This window comes from Scyliorhinus torazame, chromosome X (assembly GCF_047496885.1).
Source record: "Scyliorhinus torazame isolate Kashiwa2021f chromosome X, sScyTor2.1, whole genome shotgun sequence".
Lineage (NCBI taxonomy): Eukaryota > Metazoa > Chordata > Chondrichthyes > Carcharhiniformes > Scyliorhinidae > Scyliorhinus > Scyliorhinus torazame.
Window position 1 is genome coordinate 37,360,052 of NC_092738.1, and position 19,176 is coordinate 37,379,227.

At 48.2% G+C, this 19,176-nt stretch overlaps 1 protein-coding gene across 4 annotated transcripts in view; it reads right to left on the reverse strand.

Annotated features, from left to right (window-relative positions):
- The window catches only part of znf740b (zinc finger protein 740b), a 235,448-nt gene that overhangs the window by 164,819 nt on the left and 51,453 nt on the right, over nt 1-19,176 (reverse strand). For all 4 annotated transcript variants that reach the window (XM_072494092.1, XM_072494091.1, XM_072494093.1 and 1 more), the window contains 2 exons: nt 13,813-14,037; nt 58-181 (listed from right to left, as the gene is read on the reverse strand). In XM_072494092.1, coding sequence (XP_072350193.1) covers nt 58-181; nt 13,813-14,037 — 349 coding nt within the window. The remainder of the gene's footprint in view (nt 1-57; nt 182-13,812; nt 14,038-19,176) is intronic.

Below are 19,176 nucleotides of genomic sequence, written 5' to 3' on the forward strand. Positions count from 1 at the left end.
GTGCACATTTGTTATCTTATTATGAGCTCTGTACACACCATGGTCCATGTGTTCTACCTGTGTGGATGAGGATGTGCCTCTGCAGGTGGTAGTTAGTCCGGAAGGCTGCACTGCATTGCTCGCAGATGTGAGTCTTGGGAGATTTAACCAGGAAGGCGCCATCTTCTCCGACTACCAGAATCTGAAAGGCAGAATATTCACACACAATGCTCGACATGCTTACTGCCAAGACACTGGACAACCCCTCAGAAATCTTTGCTAGGAAAGACACAAAATTGCGTCGCAAGGCCACTGGTACAGCATACACATTCGGAGAGGCACAAGCTATTTCAACTGGTGCTCCCATCAAAAAGAGCTGCAGAACATATTTAGAATGGACAAACTGTCATTGAATAAAGCACACATTTCAGGACAAATGGCAGAACAATCCAGTGTTAAAACCATCTACTCATATATTTATTTTTCTCCATCTTTTTTATCCCTTATTTGCATCTTCTGCTTCCACACTACCCCCACATTCTACAGCTGTCCATGATTTCCTGACCAAAGTATGGACGGGAAAGGTTCTCAGATTGCTGCTTTTACTGCTGTTGATGCAGCAGTAATGAGCACAGGTTTATATTCTCTTGGATCCTTCCTCTCCCTGTGGCACCATGTATTTTGGCCACATGTACTATACGCTACAAGCTGTGGCTGTGGAGGAAACAGTGCTCATCCTAAAGGGAACCAAATGAGGGTAGAGCTTCCCATCTTTTGATGTTGAGTCCAGGAGGCTGTAAAAGGACCTAATTGGAAGATGGGGTGTTGTTGCTCGAGTTTGCGTTGAGCTCTATTGGGACATTGCAGCAGGCCGAGATCAGATTGGGTACAAGGTGAGGCATTAAAGTGACAGGGGACTAGAAACACAGGGTCACACTTGGGAGCAGAATAGGCACGTTCCCCAAAGCAGACACCTTGCATTTGCTCTCCCCAGTGTTGTGCAGATCACACTGCGAACTGCAAATACAATAGACTAAATTGAAAGAAGTACAAATATAAATCAAAAAGGGGGAATGACAATCTGATTACATTAGTTAGTTAATGCAAAAGTATATTTTTCAATCAATACATTAATTGCCTATTCAGTAGTGTTTGCTTTATGGTGATTTGAATTTGTTTGTCACAATGAAAGTCTTAAAACATGCAATCGTATCCTTTGGTTTATTTCAGTTTGCCACTGGGAAATTAAATCAGTCTCTCTGGGGATTGTAACACTATCAGAGCGCCTCCTTTTTCATTTGCCTGTCCTTTCAAAATACTGTGTACCCTGGAATATTTATTTCAAAACCTTGGTTACCTTGTAACCATGATAAATTCTGGTCTCTTGCTCATCCCCTCTTTTCATAATTCCACCATTGGTGGCTCTGCTGTCAGCTGCCAAAGCCCAAAGCTCCAAAATGACCTCCCTAAACACCGCCACCCCGGTCTCTCCTTCTGTAAGATTGTCCTTGATATCTACCTTTTTGATCAAGCTTTTGGCCTCCTCATGTGGTTTGGTATCACATTTTGTACAACACCTGTGAAAAGCACCTCGGAATACCAACAGAAATGCTGCACCGTTTTTGTCTGTCCGCACCTTGGGGTTAGTTAGTGGTTTAATTTGGCGGACAGATTCTGGCACCTGGCCGCAGAATCTGCCTCCCGGCTCTCACCACTACCTGGCCACGGTAACTGCCCTCCAGCTCTCACCACTACCTGGCCACGGTAACTGACCCTCCAGCTCTCACCACTACCTGGCCACGGTAACTGACCCTCCAGCCCTCAGCACTACCTGGCCACGGTAACTGACCCTCCAGCCCTCAGCACTACCTGGCCACGGTAACTGACCCTCCAGCTCTCACCACTACCTGGCCACGGTAACTGACCCTCCAGCCCTCACCACTACCTGGCCACGGTAACTGACCCTCCAGCCCTCACCACTACCTGGCCGCAGAATCTGCCTCCCGGCTCTCACCGCTACCTGGCCGCGGTAACTGACCCTCCAGCCCTCACCACTACCTGGCCGCGGTAACTGACCCTCCAGCCCTCACCACTACCTGGCCACGGTAACTGACCCTCCAGCCCTCACCACTACCTGGCCACGGTAACTGACCCTCCAGCCCTCAGCACTACCTGGCCACGGTAACTGACCCTCCAGCCCTCAGCACTACCTGGCCACGGTAACTGACCCTCCAGCCCTCAGCACTACCTGGCCACGGTAACTGACCCTCCAGCCCTCACCACTACCTGGCCACGGTAACTGACCCTCCAGCCCTCACCACTACCTGGCCACGGTAACTGACCCTCCAGCCCTCACCACTACCTGGCCACGGTAACTGACCCTCCAGCCCTCACCACTACCTGGCCACGGTACCTGACCCTCCAGCCCTCAGCACTACCTGGCCACGGTAACTGACCCTCCAGCCCTCACCACTACCTGGCCACGGTAACTGACCCTCCAGCCCTCACCACTACCTGGCCACGGCAACTGACCCTCCAGCTCTCACCACTACCTGGCCACGGTAACTGACCCTCCAGCCCTCAGCACTACCTGGCCACGGTAACTGACCCTCCAGCCCTCACCACTACCTGGCCACGGTAACTGACCCTCCAGCCCTCACCACTACCTGGCCACGGTAACTGACCCTCCAGCCCTCAGCACTCCTTGGCCACGGTAACTGACCCTCCAGCTCTCACCACTACCTGGCCACGGTAACTGACCCTCCAGCCCTCACCACTACCAGGCCACGGTAACTGCCCCTCCAGCCCTTACCACTACCTGGCCGCGGTAACTGACCCTCCAGCTCTCACCGCTATCTGGCCACGGTAACTGACCCTCCAGCCCTCACCACTACCTGGCCACGGTAACTGACCCTCCAGCCCTCACCACTACCTGGCCACGGTAACTGACCCTCCAGCCCTCACCACTACCTGGCCACGGTAACTGCCCCTCCAGCCCTTACCACTATCTGGCTACGGTAACTGTCCCTCCAGCCCTTACCACTACCTGGCCACGGTAACTGCCCTCCAGCCCTCACCACTACCTGGCCACGGTAACTGCCCCTCCAGCCCTTACCACTTCCTGGCCACGGCAACTGACCCTCCAGCCCTCACCACTACCTGGCCACGGTAACTGACCCTCCAGCCCTCACCACTACCTGGCCACGGTAACTGACCCTCCAGCCCTCACCACTACCTGGCCACGGTAACTGCCCCTCCAGCCCTCACCACTACCTGGCCATGGTAACTGACCCTCCAGCCCTCACCACTACCTGGCCACGGTAACTGACCTCCAGCCCTCACCACTACCTGGCCACGGTAACTGCCCCTCCAGCCCTCACCACTACCTGGCCACGGTAACTGACCCTCCAGCCCTCACCACTACCTGGCCACGGTAACTGACCTTCCAGCCCTCACCACTACCTGGCCACGGTAACTGACCCTCCAGCCCTCACCACTACCTGGCCACGGTAACTGACCTCCAGCCCTCACCACTACCTGGCCACGGTAACTGCCCCTCCAGCCCTCACCACTACCTGGCCATGGTAACTGACCCTCCAGCCCTCACCACTACCTGGCCATGGTAACTGACCCTCCAGCCCTCACCACTACCTGGCCACGGTAACTGCCCCTCCAGCCCTCACCACTACCTGGCCACGGTAACTGACCCTCCAGCCCTCAGCACTACCTGGCCACGGTAACTGCCCCTCCAGCCCTCACCACTACCTGGCCGCGGTAACTGACCCTCCAGCTCTCACCACTATCTGGCCACGGTAACTGACCCTCCAGCCCTCAGCACTACCTGGCCACGGTAACTGCCCCTCCAGCCCTCACCACTACCTGGCCGCGGTAACTGACCCTCCAGCTCTCACCACTATCTGGCCATGGTAACTGACCCTCCAGCCCTTACCACTACCTGGCCACGGTAACTGACCCTCCAGCCCTCACCACTACCTGGCCACGGTAACTGACCCTCCAGCCCTCAGCACTACCTGGCCACGGTAACTGCCCCTCCAGCCCTCACCACTACCTGGCCACGGTAACTGCCCCGCCAGCCCTCACCACTACCTGGCCACGGTAACTGACCGTCCAGCCCTCACCACTACCTGGCCACGGTAACTGACCCTGGCACCCGCTGTTTCTCAACCTCAGTTCCTCGTTCCCAGCTCGTCGGTCCCCAACCATGGCTTCTGGCCCCCAAATCTTGCCACTCCCCAACCTCACTGACTGACCCCTGGTACCCGCTGTTTCCCAACCTCAGTTACTGGAACCCGGATGGCGGCACTCCTCATGTGATTGGGGTGGAAATGACAACATGGAAGATGTGGAACAGCATGGAAATGGGGAGAGGGAATGGCATGGGATGGAGAGTGGGAAGTGGACAAAGAGAGAGGAGAGATGGGACGATGGGAAGTTGGGGGAGGCACAACGGAGGAGGTAGAGGGACGGGAGTTGGAGGAAGTGGAGTGGGGAGACAGAGAGGTGGAGGAGGTGAGATGGGGAGGGGAGACGGGGATGATGGAGGAAGATAGCTTGGGGGGAGCGGATTGCATGGAAAGTGTGAAATGGGGGATGGGAAAGGAAGGGGTGGAATGGGGATGCAAGGAATGGTCGAGCATGGCATGAGAGGGATGGCATAGGTATGGCATGGGGTGGGGATTTTTCTTTTTACTTGTGCTTGGGATCTGACTCTTATTGACTTGGCCAGCATTTATTCCCCATCCCTAATGGCCAGGCCATTCCTCAAGGCAGTTAAGAATCAACCACATTGCTGTGGGTCTGGAGTTACGGGTAGGTCTGACTGGGTAAGGACGGCAGATTTCCTTCCCTAAAGGGCATTAGTGAACGAGATGAGTTTTTACAACATTCCAGTGGCTTCATGGTCATTTTTGTTCCAGATTGGTTTACCAAGTGAACTAAATTTTCCTCACTGCCGTGGTGCAATTTGAAATCATTCTTCCAGAGCATCAGTCCAGAATTACTCGACCAGTAACATTACCAGTATACCACTGTTGCAATAAAGACACGGATTTCACGGCAAAATATTTGCAGATCTCCAGTACTTTTATTACATTAAAAAGCAATTCATAAGTGCCAATAGCCGCTGCGGGTAGGATTTTGGGAGTTAACATCAGGTTGGATTCTGATCCTTCCCACCAACCAATATCCTGTATGCACTGACTGGATTGTGGCTTGGGTGAACAGCCAGTTGGGCGAGTTATTGGACAGTGACTGGTACCTGTGAAGCCTTACTCCAGTGCAACACAGCCAGGCAGGAAACTCCAAATGAACTTTGGAGGTTAACAGACTCATGCTAAGCGGAAAAATCCAGTCCAAGTCATAGTTTCACTGAATGCCACCTCCTGGTCCTATGTTCAACATTTACTCTGCTGCTACACTGACTACGCCTCAATCTTTCAGGACTTGTGGCGTTTCAATCGCACAAAGACTAAAATTACTAGATTTTCCTCAACTTCCAGTGTGTTAATTATCAAGCAAAGTTGCTGGAGTTCATGAAACTCCATTTTAATATTTCTCAGAAACATGGGGCGGAATTGTCTGATAACGGGGCTATGTCCCCACGCCTGCGAATCACTCTGGACTTCCCTGGAGTAAGTCCAGAGTGATCCTCCGTTTTGCAGAGGGCTAGCAGGGCCCTGGAGTAGTCCACGATACGGGGCCCTGCACTTCCGGCTGGAGGTCCGCGCATGCGCATGACGGCGGCGGCCCCACGCAACATGGCGGCTCCACGCAACATGGCGGACCCACACAGCAGACCGGCCCCGAGAATATAGCCCCCCCCCCCCACCGCCGAGATCGCCCGCGCCCACCGATCAGTGGCCCCTGATCGCGAGCCTGGCCGTCCTGGAGGCCCCCTCCCCCCGGTGACGGATCCCCCCGACCCCCCCCCACCGGGAGGGCCATGGACTGTGTCCACAGCCGTCAGTCCGAGTGCCCGCCGGGTGGAACCAGGAGTGAACCATGGCGGCGGAGAATCTCTTTCAATGGCCGGCGCCGCATCGACCGCGCACGTGCGATTGGCGGCGATTCTCCAGTCCCTGGAGAATCGCGGGAGCAGCGTCAGACCTGATCACGGGTCTGATGCCCATTCTCCGCCCCCGTGCCGAGCGCGATTTTGGCGCGTAGGCTCGGAGAATCTCGCCCAAGAGTTTTGTAAAAACATTGATACGCATGCATCTTCAACAGTAGAAAAAGATTCAATACTCAAAAGGATCTCCAGCTATGGCGTTCCCACTTGGTCTCAAGAACAGCTTATACTTATATGGCACCTTTAATGTTATGAAACATCCCAAGATGCTTCACAAGGGCGGCACGGTAGCACAGTGGTTAGCACTGTTGCTTCACAGCGCCAGAGTCCCGGGTTCGATTCCCGGCTTGGGTCACTGTCTGTGTGATGTAGCCACCTGAGTTGGCCAAGTCCCGACTTAAAATGGAGAACCGCAAAGGCTGAAGGAAAATTCAGTCAACACAGGCAAAAACCAGCAGGTGCCAGTTTACTGTGTATTAGACTCTGCAGAAACCCAGACAGCATCGATACAAGCAGCCATCTGCATAGTAATGTAGCAGCCATCTACATAGTAATGAGTGATCCCCGGGAACAATCAAAACATTTGAGGTAAACAAAGCCAAGCTAGACTCCTCGGCGCCAGCAGGAGCCGACACAAAAGAGGTTAACAGACACTTAAAGACCGCCCAACGATCAGGGAACAGCTCCAGTATTGGAGAAATCGAACCAAGCGATTGGAACAAAGTCCAATCACTTGAAACCAGGTACGGGGTCCGCCCCGAAGGGCGGGAAGCCCCTGAGGACTATAAAGTAAAGCCCCCAAATTCAAATCGTCCTTCTTGACAGGGTCACTCAGCAACACGAAGCAACCCCTGAGAGTGAACTGTCCGGCGGCCTCCAAGAAAGTAAGTCTCAAGTCAACTCTTGCTACGAGATAGGCGCTCCTAGCCACCAGTCCATACCAGCTTTTGAATCCCGCAGATTCAGAACCCGAACGAAAGGCCATTTGTTCCCCTGACCGGGTGGGCCAGTCCGAAGCTAAGCATAGGCCTGTTAGTTATAGAAATAGCCTAGAAAGTAGAGTTTATGCATGAGTAGCGATTTACTGTCTATAATAAATGTGCTTTGATTTGAATCTTACTAATTGGTGTGTTGAGTTATTGATCATTACTCGAACTTGAACCTCGTGGCGGTATCATAAAGATACCTGGCGACTCTAGAGCAACGGTTATAAAACAGAGCCAATTAAACCAACCAAAAGAGAGCAACCTATCCGAACTGCGCTGTAATGTTCTATGTTCCATTACTAAGGGGTGGGGCTTCCTCTTAACACAGGGAGCACGGTAGCACAGTGGTTGTCACAGCTGTTTCACAGCTCCAGGGTCCCAGGTTCGATTCCCGGCTTGGGTCACTGTCTGTGCGGAGTCTGCACGTTCTCCCCATGTCTGTGTGGGTTTCCTCCGGGTGCTCCGGTTTCCTCCCACAGTCCAAAGACGTGCAGGTTAGGTGGATTGGCCATGCTAAATTGCCCTGAGTGACCAAAAAGGTTAGGAGGGGTTATTGGGTTACGGGGATAGGGTGGAAGTGAGGGCTTAAAGTGGGTCGGTGCAAACTCAATGGGCCGAATGGCATCCTTCTGCACGCACATTCTATGTTCTTAACAGGTATAGCCCCTCTGGTATAAAAGCCCCGACCTGGGTGCAGGTCGCGGAAGGAGACACTCTGGGGAGTGGTGGTGATTTGACTGTAAGTAATAATAAACCCCTTTGTGCTCTAACGTATGGCTTACGCGTGGCTGCTTACCTCAGATCGAAGAGGCACATTTCACTGATTGCAGTCCTCGAGGAAGCCTCAGGCCTCTGTTCTAAAAGCTGAGGGAGCCGGGCTTCATGCATCAACAAACTGCCACACAAGAGGTCAAGGTGTACTTCATTCCGCATTTCCACCTCCTGCCCTGTCTCATTAATTCCCAATTGTGAAGAGATGAAGAACAGATGGCTGAAATCCCCATCAGGGTTCTCTCAATCTCTCACCATAACATCAGCAGAAGATCGGAGGAATGTCCCTTTGTGCCTTTTTTCCCAGGTTCCTGCTGATCTCCAGCCAAAGCAGGAGAAATCTGTCATGGAAATTCACCACTCCCACCCACCCAACTCAAAGGAGTGACAAGTGATTGACTGTTGACCATTGACTCAAAAAAATGCAGCCAAGATTTTACATAGAGCATGACAGGCTCTGAACCTGGGCTGCTCAATGGCAAATGTAGTTCAATGCAAGAGGCAAGGACACTCCCAAGACAACTAGAAGTGTTGGGCTCACGCTTTATCGTGTCGGAGCACTGTGTGGTGTGCATAAAAAGTAAATGTGAACAATTGAGATTTACACCAGAGGCCATTCATTTCTTCGTGTTTGATCGAGCAAGCCAAAACAAATCTCACTGCCCTATTCTCATTTTGTTGCCCTGTTTGTTCCCCTACTTCAAATATTTAGCCACTTTTCCCACACACTGGAATTTATTGCTCAAAGCATCTATGCTCAACTCCCCAGAATAATGGCGTAATGGACACAATTGCTTTTGCTGGGACATTAGGGAACCATCGAGGCCCGAAGGAGGTATCTGGTTTCTGGGGCTCACAAACACACCCGACACTACACATGCCCACTGAGCCACTAGGAAAACCCTTTCAACATTTATTTGCGCTATTATTTAAATCGTTTTTAAATGAACCAACAGACGTTTTCCCATTTCCAGCACAAAGTGTGCTAAAAGTACAATTTCAGGCCTGGAGTTTCTGCATGATTTCTGCCCAGATAACAGCAGAGTTTTGGTGGAATGAAATGCAAACGATCAGGGAATTTCAATCCGGAGTTGTGTCCATAACAATTTAATGCTGGAGTTCCCTTGATCTTTTATGCAGTTTCAAATATCCCTTCGCCAGAATCGTTCTTGCCCACAAATCCGTTTACGTCCCCTGTTCAGCAGGGTGAGTTTCCTCCGCCTGCACCTGTCCAGGAGTGACTCATCAACCGTGACGTCACAGCCTGCAGGTAAGGGATTGGCTAGTGACTGGTAAGTAGTTTTTCTCTTATTTTCCCTCAGGTGTTATCGTGCGGGGCGCAGAGGTTGCTGATTGAGTACTTGCCGAGAAGGGGAGTACATTTTTTTTTAAACTTACTGTAGGGAGTTTCCAGCTGAATCCGGTCGGAGTGAGGACAGAGTGACTGCTGGGTAAGTAGTAAAGATTTAAATTGTTTGTGCAGGCCAATAACAGCTGATTGCTGTTTTTGTGTGCGGCGCAGTGGTTGCTGGTTAAGTGTTTTATTTTTACCTGTATTTAAGTTGGGCAGTTTCTAAACCCTAGACACTACACTTGTAGTGTTCCCCCACCCTTCCACCTCCTTTAACCTAAGGGGTAGAGTGAATAACAGGTAAGCGCTTTCTTTCGTTTTCTTTTTTTATCTAGAGGGGATGGCAGGGAAGGTAGTGCAATGTTCCTCCTGCAGAATGTTTGAGGTGAGCGACACCGTCAAGTGTCCCTGCTGATTTCATCTGTGGGAAGTGCACCCATCTCCAGCTCCTCAGAAACCGCATTAGGGAACTGGAGCTGAAGGAACTTCGGATCATTCGGGAGGCAGAGGTGGTCATAGATAGAAGCTTCAGGGATGTAGTTACTCCGAAGAATAAAGATAGATGGGTGACGGTGAGAGGGGCTGGGAGGAAGCAGTCAGTACAGGGATCCCCTGTGGTCGTTCGCCTTAGTAACAGGTATACCGTTTTGGATACTGTTGGGGGGGGGGGGGGGGGGACTTACCAGGGGTAAGGCACAGAGTCTGTCCCTGTTGCTCAGAAGGGATGGGGGGAGAGGAGTAGAGCATTAGTCATTGGAGACGCCATAGTTAGGGGGATAGAGAGGAGATTCTGTGGGAACAAGAGAGACTAGCGGTTGGTGTGTTGCCTCCCAGATGCCAGGGTGCGTGATGTCTCGGATCGTGTTTTCAGGATCCTTAAGGGGGAGGGGGAGCAGCCCCAAGTAGTGGTCCACATAGGTACCAACGACATAGGTAGGAAAAGGGATAGGGATTGTAAGGCAGGAATTCAGGGAGCTAGGGTGGAAACTTAGATCTAGGACAAACAGAGTTATTATCTTTGGGTTGTTACCCGTGCCATGTGCTAGCGAGACGAGGAATAGAGAGAGAGGAGTTGAACACATGGCTACAGGGATGGTGCAGGAGGGAGGGTTTCAGATTTCTGGATAATTGGGGCTCATTCTGTGGTCGGTGGGACCTCTACAAACGGGATGGTCTACACCTGGACCAGAGAGGTACCAATATCCTGGGGGGGAAATTTGCTGATGCTCTTCAGGAGGGTTTAAACTAGTTCAGCAGGGGCTTGGGAACCTGAATACAGGAGGTTGAGAGTAGTGAGGTCATGAGTAAGGTTTTAAAGTTGCAGGAGTGTACCGGCAGGCAGGAAGGTGGTTTAAAGTGTGTCTTCTTCAATGCCAGGAGCATCCGGAATAAGGTGGATGAACTTGCGGCATGGGTTGGTACCTGGGACTTCGATATTGTGGCCATTTCGGAGACATGGATAGAGCAGGGACAGGAATGGTTGTTGCAGGTGCCGGGGTTTAGATATTTCAGTAAGTTCAGGGAAGGTGGTAAAAGAGGGGGAGGGGTGGCATTGTTAGTCAAGGACAGTGTTATGGTGGCAGAAAGGACGTTTGATGAGGACTTGTCTACTGAGGTAGTATGGGCTGAGGTTAGAAACAGGAAAGGAGAGGTCACCCTGTTAGGGGTTTTCTATAGGCCTCCGAAAAGTTCCAGAGATGTAGAGGAAAGGATTGCAAAGATGATTCTGGATAGGAGCGAAAGCAACAGGGCAGTTGTTATGGGGGACTTTAACTTTCCAAATATTGACTGGAAACGCCATAGTTCGAGTACTTTAGATGGGTCCGTTTTTGTCCAGTGTGTGCAGGAGGGTTTCCTGACACAGTATGTAGATAGGCCAACGAGAGGCGAGGCCATATTGGATTTGGTACTGGGTAATGAACCAGGACAGGTGTTAGATTTGGAGGTAGGTGAGCACTTTGGTGGTAGTGACCACTATTCGATTACGTTTACTTTAGTGATGGAAAGGGATAGGTATATACCGCAGGGCAAGAGTTATATCTGGGGGAAAGGCAATTATGGTGCGATGAGGCAAGACTTAGGATACATTGGATGGAGAGGAAAACTGCAGGGGATGGGCACAATGGAAATGTGGAGCTTATTCAAGGAACAGCTACTGCGTGTCCTTGATAAGTATGTACCTGTCAGGCAGGGAGGAAGTGGTCGAGCAAGGGAACCGTGGTTTATTAAAGCAGTCAAAACACTTGTCAAGAGGAAGAAGGAGGCTTATGTAAAGATGAGACATGAAGGTTCAGTTAGGGCGCTCGAGAGTTACAAGTTAGCTAGGAAGGACCTAAAGAGAGAGCTAAGAAGAGCCAGGAGGGGACATGAGAAGTCTTTGGCAGGTAGGATCAAGGATAACCCTAAAGCTTTCTATAGATATGTCAGGAATAAATGAATGACATGGATAGAGGAAGGGCCAGTCAAGGACAGTAGTGGGAAGTTGTTCGTGGAGTCCGAGGAGATAGGAGAGGTGCTAAATGAATATTTTTCGTCAGTATTCACACAGGAAAAAGACAATGTTGTCGAGGAGAATACTGAGATTCAGGCTACTAGACTAGAAGGGCCTGAGGTTCATAAGGAGGAGGTGTTAGCAATTCTGGAAAGTGCGAAAATAGATAAGTCCCCTGGGCCGGATGGGATTTATCCTAGGATTCTCTGGGAAGCTAGGGAGGAGATTGCTGAGCCTTTGGCTTTGATCTTTAAGTCATCTTTGTCTACAGGAATAGTGCCAGAAGACTGGAGGATAGCAAATGTTGTCCCCTTGTTCAAGAAGGGGAGTAGAGACAACCCCGGTAACTATAGACCAGTGAGCCTTACTTCTGTTGTGGGCAAAATCTTGGAAAGGTTTAAAAGAGATAGGATGTATAATCATCTGGAAAGGAATAATTTGATTAGAGATAGACAACACGGTTTTGTGAAGGGTAGGTCATGCCTCACAAACCTTATTGAGTTCTTTGAGAAGGTGACCAAACAGGTGGATGAGGGTAAAGCAGTTGATGTGGTGTATATGGATTTCAGTAAAGCGTTTGATAAGGTTCCACATGGTAGGCTACTGTAGAAAATACGGAGGCATGGGATTCAGGGTGATTTAGCAGTTTGGATCAGAAATTGGCTAGCTGGAAGAAGACAAAGGGAGGTGGTTGATGGGAAATGTTCAGACTGGAGTCCAGTTACTGGTGGTGTACAACAAGGATCTGTTTTGGGGCCACTGCTGTTTGTCATTTTTATAAATGACCTGGAGGATGGCGTAGAAGGATGGGTGAGTACATTTGGAGATGACACTAAAGTTGGTGGAGTTGTGGACAGTGCGTAAGGATGTTACAAGTTACAGAAGGACATAGATTAGCTGCAGAGCTGGGCTGAGAGGTGGCAAATGGAGGTTAATGCAGAAAAGTGTGAGGCGATTCATTTTGGAAGGAATAACAGGAAGACAGGAGTACTGGGCTAATGGTAAGATTCTTGGTAGTGTGGATGAGCAGAGAGATCTCGGTGTCCATGTACATAGATCCCTGAAAGTTGCCACTCAGGTTGAGAGGGTTGTTAAGAAGGCGTACGGTGTGTTAGCTTTTATTGGTAGAGGGATTGAGTTTCGGAGCCATGAGGTCATGTTGCAGCTGTACAAAACTCTGGTGCGGCCGCATTTGGAGTATTGCGTGCAATTCTGGTCGCCGCATTATAGGAAGGATGTGGAAGCATTGGAAAGGGTGCAGAGGAGATTTACCAGAATGTTGCCTGGTATGGAGGGAAGATCTTATGAGGGAAGGCTGAGGGACTTGAGGCTGTTTTCGTTAGAGAGAAGGTTAAGAGGTGACTTAATTGAGGCATACAAGATGATCAGAGGATTGGAGAGGGTGGACAGTGAGAGCCGTTTTCCTCGGATGGTGATGTCTAGCACGAGGGGACATAGCTTTAAATTGAGGGGAGATAGATATAGGACAGATGTCAGAGGTAGGTTCTTTACTCGGAGAGTAGTAAGGGCGTGGAATGCCCTGCCTGCAACAGTAGTGGACTCGCCAACACTAAGGACATTCAAATGGTCATTGGATAGACATATGGACAATAAGGGAATAGTGTAGATGGTCTTTAGAGTGGTTTCACAGGTCGGCGCAACATCGAGGGCCGAAGGGCCTGTACTGCGCTGTAATGTTCTATTGCTCCCAGAAACCGGCGCAAAGGCGCCCCCGCTCACAGGAATCCACTGCTAATGAGCTGACCTGCACTCGCCAGCAGTCAACTGAAGCCTCGCTCAGGTCTTTTTCTCTTACTGTCGCCACAATACCTCCAAATTATCTTGATTAAATGAGAGTTTGAATCTGCCCTTGGAACACAAGAACTGTTACCAGAAGCAATTGGCCTAGTTCTTCAGCTTCTCTTGATTTTAATTTAGTAATATTGCAGCCCCATCAATAACGCTGCTCGATTGCACTGCTTCATTTGAGAGTTCACATTTTGTCTTATGCAAACGGGTCTTAGGCAAGAGGCATGGGTGGAATTTCACCTTGGCAAGACTGGCATAACTTTCAGTGCATTTTTCTGATTGCGTCCCGAGCAGAAACTCCAGGCCACAATCTTTAGGAAATTTATGATTAACTTACTTTCGAAGGAGTACGGATTTTTTTACTCTTTTGTTTCTTCATCAATTCTTCATGTTCTCGGAATTTCATCAATTCTTCATGTTGTCGGAGCTTCAGCAGTTCTTCATTCTCTCCCAGCTTCAGGAGGTTCTCATTTTCTCTCAACTTTTCCAGATCTTCTTGCTCTTGCTGTTTCTTTCCATCAAGCTGCTCAACTCCGTCAAGCGCCCCACTTTTCCCCAGTACCTTTAATGAGGAGAAATGAGTTGTAAGGTTCCACAGAAAACAAGTGCAAAGTGACATAATACAACATACGCAATTATCAAGACCTCATTGTGCCTCTCTATTTGATTAATACTGCGATAGAATTCTCGCCATGACTCCGTGACAGCACTTGGGAGTGAAACGGTCAAACACTCCAGCGACAGGTGATGTCTTTCAGATAAGACATTAAGCCGAGGCTTCATCTGTCCTCTCAGGTAGAAGTAGAAGATCCCATGACGCTATTTAAAAATTCTCCTGGTGAACTGGTCAATATTTATCCCTCAACTTACACCCAAAACATACGGTCTGGTCATTTATTGAACTGCTGTCTAGGAGGCCTTGCTGTGTGCAAATTGGTTGCTGCATTTCCTATTTCAGAACAATGGGGGCACTTCAAAATTAATTCAGTGGCTGTAAATTTTCAACGGCATTATATACACATTCTTTTCCTGCTAAAACTCAAATCTTCCATTCTAGATGTTTTCCCATCTCTCAACATCAACAATTTATTGAAATCAAGGCACATCAGACCACCGACACAAATTCTTGCCCAGGAGCTAGAAATGTGGAGGTTTTCACCTTCCACAGCCGTTACATACAACGTACATGCTTGTAATGCCCAAGTGCGGCATGAACTAGACATCACTTCCCGATTCATTTCGTCTTCTGTCTTTTCTGCCTCACAGCACTGAGCCGAGTACACAGACACAGAGGTGGCTATCGATCTGAAAACCAGAACCCAACAAATGTAACGGCATACGGACATAAGAAATAGGAGCTGCGGTAGGTCACTCAGCCTTTCAATCTGCTCTGTCATGTGAGTGTCGCTTTAAGAAAGGTTTTTGTCTTATCACATGGCTTCACTAATGCCATTGTGTGGATGGAGTTGGGCTGCGCCTCTGTGAGCTGTTTTTGGTTTTGCTTTCACATTTTGGCTGCTGTGGACTCAGACAGAGAACAGAAGGGTTTTGGCCTGTCTCTCTATTTTCATTTTAAAGAGTTGTTCTAAGAAAAAAAACATTGATTATAGCTACCTGCTGCTTTGGTAACTTATAGTTTGCTTTCTGGAAGGGTTTAAAGCTGCTGGTGAGACGGGGTCAGAATCTCAGGGAAAGCCAGTCTTATTCAAGTGAGAATACAGAGTGCTGGGCCACACCCTTGAAAAGGGGTGTTTGGCTTGTGGGATTTTGTTATTGAATTGGAACAGTTAAGGGGGAATTCATTAAGGGTTACACATAGATTACTGTAGCTGCGTGGGATCTTTATGTTTGTAATTGATAAAATTCTTGCTGTTTGGTTATATATACACATGTTAACGAAGTTCTTAGAATAAAGCTTATTTTGATTAAAGTGTCTGGGAAGACTGGTGAATCACACCTGAAGGGAAGGCTCTTGTGCTCGTCTTAGCCAAATTCAACAAAAAGTTTTAGGTCAGGTGAACTCCATAATATACTTTGGAGTTTTTAAACCCTGGCCCATAACAGCTCCAACATTTAACAAGACTAGGGCTGATCTTCTACCTCAAGTCTACCTTCCCAAACTATTCTTTAATTCCCTCAGTACCCAAAAATCTATCTCTGTCCAGAGTACGCTCAACAACTGAGCACTCGTAGCTCTCTGGAATAAAAAATGTCTCATCTCATGCCCAAATGCCTGACTCGCTGATTCAAGGCTGTGACCCCATGTTCTAGACTCCCCACCCAGCAGAAACATTTACTCAGCATCCACCCTGTCAAGCCCGTTAAGGATCACAGAACTCAGCAGCGCAGGAAACGGCCATTTGGCACATCGCGTCTGCACCAGCTCCCCGAACGAACAATTTACTTATTGTCATTCTCCCGCCTTCTCCCCGTAACCCTGCACATTCTTTCTTTCCAGATAACCTGCCTCCACTCTCTCCGGCAGTGCATTCCAAACCTGGCCTGGCCTTAACCACTCGCTGCATGAAAAATGTTTCCTCTCATATCACTTTTGCCAATCACTTTAAATCTGTACCCTTGTGTTCTGAATCCTCTTACAAGTGGGAACAGATTCTCCCTAGCTACTCTATTCAGACCCCTCAATTTTGAATACCTCTATTAAACCTCTTCTTCTCAGCCTTCCCTTCTCCAAAGAAAATAGTCCTAACAATTTATCTTCATAACTGAAGTTGCTCATCCCTGGAATGATTCTCATGAATCTTTTCTGCACACTCGCTAACATCTTCACATCTATCCTAAAGTGTAGCACCCAGAACTGGGCACAGTACTCCAGCTGAGGACGAACTAGTGTCTTACACAAGTTCAACATAACCTCCCTATTAATAAAGCGGAGGATCCTGCCGAGGATATTTTATTCATCACTCTCTCAACCTGTCCTGCTACATTCAGTGACTTGTGCACACATACACAGGTGCCTCTGCTCTTGCAACGCCTTTAGAATTGTACCCTTTATATTATCGGTCTTCGTACCAAAATCAATCACTTCACAGTTTTCCACATTTAACCGCATCTGCCACCTGTCCACCCATCCACTAATTTGCTTATGTCGTTTTGAAGTTACACATTATCCCCTCACAGTACCATTTGAAGTTAATGACAGTTTGATTAATATATGTATGATTAAACATTATGAAATACTCAGCCTGTATTAAATGTTTTTAATCTTACTCAAGGGTCTTAGTTAGCGAACAAGCCTGAGTTCAATCTTGTGGCCCATTGAGAAGGAGGGTCACCCATGCGGCCCACTCACTGGCCTAGGTTGCCCATCAATGGTCTAGGTTATTAATACATATCAGGAAAAGCAAGGGTCTCAACACTGATCCCTGGGGAACTCCACTACAAACCTTCCCTCAACCCGAAAAACATTAATTAACCACTACTCGATGTTTCCTGTCATTCAGTCAATTTGCGGTGCCCTCTTATTCTGTGAACTTTAACTGTGCTCACGTCTGTTGTGCGGCACTGTATCAAACGTCTTTTGGAAGTCCACATGTATCACATCAACAGCACTGCCCTCATCAATCTTCTGTGCTAGGTCTTCCTAAAACACCAGCAAGTCAGTAAAATACAATTTTCTCATTGAAATTCATGCTAGGTTTCCTTAATTAACCCATATTTATTAATGTGACTATTAATTTTGTCCCAAATTTATGTTTCTAGAAATTTCCCCATCATCAAAGGTAAATTGACTGGCATGTAGTTGCTGAGCTTATCTTTAAATCCTTTTTTGAACAAGGGTGTAGCAGTTGAAGTTCTCCAGTCCAGCTACACCACCCGAGTGCGAGGAAGACTGAAAAATTATAGCTGGTTCCTCCGCAATTTCCACTTACGTCCCTCAATATCCTTGGATTCCTTTCATCCAGCCCTGCTGCCGTATCAACTTTAAGTACACACAATCTATCTAATACCTCCTCACCAATTAAAAAACCCTTCAGTGTCTGAATTACCCCATCTTTCATTATGGCCTGGGTAGCATATTCTTCCTTGGTAAAGGTCAATACAAACTAGTCATTTAATACCTCAGCTGTGTCCTCTGCCTCTATGTAAATCCCTTCTGTGGTCTCTAATCAGCCCTTCCCCTCTTTTTACCACCAATTAATTTTATTTTTTTAACGATTTATATGCATAAAGAATTTTATGTTTCAATTAGACTACCTTTCAATCTTCTAAATTCCAAGGAATAAATAGGCCTGGTGTACTCAACCTCTCAAAGGACAATCCTATCAACCCAGGAACCAGTCTTGTGAATCTTCATTACACTTCCTCTAGGGTTAGTGTGTCCTTCCTTAGGTCAGGAGATCAAACTCTACACAGCACTTCAGATCTGACCAAAGTCCTGTAGAATGTAGCAATATTTCCTTACTAGTTTACTCCAATCCCTTTCTAATAAAAGGCCAACATCCCATTTGCCTTCCTAATTACTGTGATTCATGTACAAGGACACCTAGGTGGCTGAATGCAAACATTTCTCATTCCCTCAATATTCAAAAAATTCAAAATATTTAACTTATTTTTCAAGTAAAGTGGCTAATTTCACACTTTGCCATGTTGTATTCTAACTGCCATGTTCCTGCCCCCCCTCACCCAATCTGCCGATATCCCTCTGCAGCCACTTCACTGTTTACTTTCCCTCTATCTTTGTATCGCCAGCAAACCTGGATATATTACACTCGGTCTCATCTAAATCATTAATATAGATTGTAAATAGCTGAGGTCCAAGTATTGGGCAGCATGGTAGCACAATGGTTAGCACTATGGCTTCACAGCTCTAGGGTCCCGGGTTCGATTCCCGGCTTGGGTCACTGTCTGTGCGGAGTCTGCACGTTCTCCCCGTGTCTGCGTGGGTTTCCTCCGGGTGCTCCGGTTTCCTCCCACAAGTCCCGAAAGACGTGCTGTTAGGTGAATTGGACATTCTGAATTCTCCCTCTGTGACCCGAACAGGCGCCGGAATGTGGCGACTAGGGGCTTTTCACAGTAACTTCATTGCAGTAAACCTACTTGTGACAATAATAAAAGATTATTATACATATTGATCCTGGCTATAAAAACCCATCTCCCAACTCAAAAATATCCTGTTAATTTGTGTTTCCTGTCTATCAACCAATCCTTAATCCATGCTAATATATTACCTCCAATGCCACGAGTCCTAATTTTGTGCAACTTGGGTGGCACCTAATCAAATGTTTTTTGAAAATCCAAACACGCCACATCACATCATAACTGCCCCCTGAAAGAGCCAGTAAGTCAGATTCAAGGGCAATTCAGCGTGTGTGACATATATTGACATTGCCAGCGATGTCAACATTCCATGAAAGAAAAGAAAATGATGTTCACGTTCACCAATCTCTTCCTTTTTACATTTCTACTGAAACTTTTACAATCCGTTTATATTTCTCGTTAGTCTATTCTCATATTCTCTCTTTCTTTATCAATTGCTTGGTCCTCCTTTGCTGCATCCTAAAATCCTCAGACTTACCCTTTTTGGCAACATTTAAAGCCTCTTCCTTAGATCAAAATACTATCACGAACTTCTCAAAGAACAATACAGCACAGGAACAGGCCATTCGGCCCTCCAAGCCTGTACCGGCCACGATACCACCCTTGGCCAAAACGCTCAGCACTTCCTTGTGCCGTATCCCTC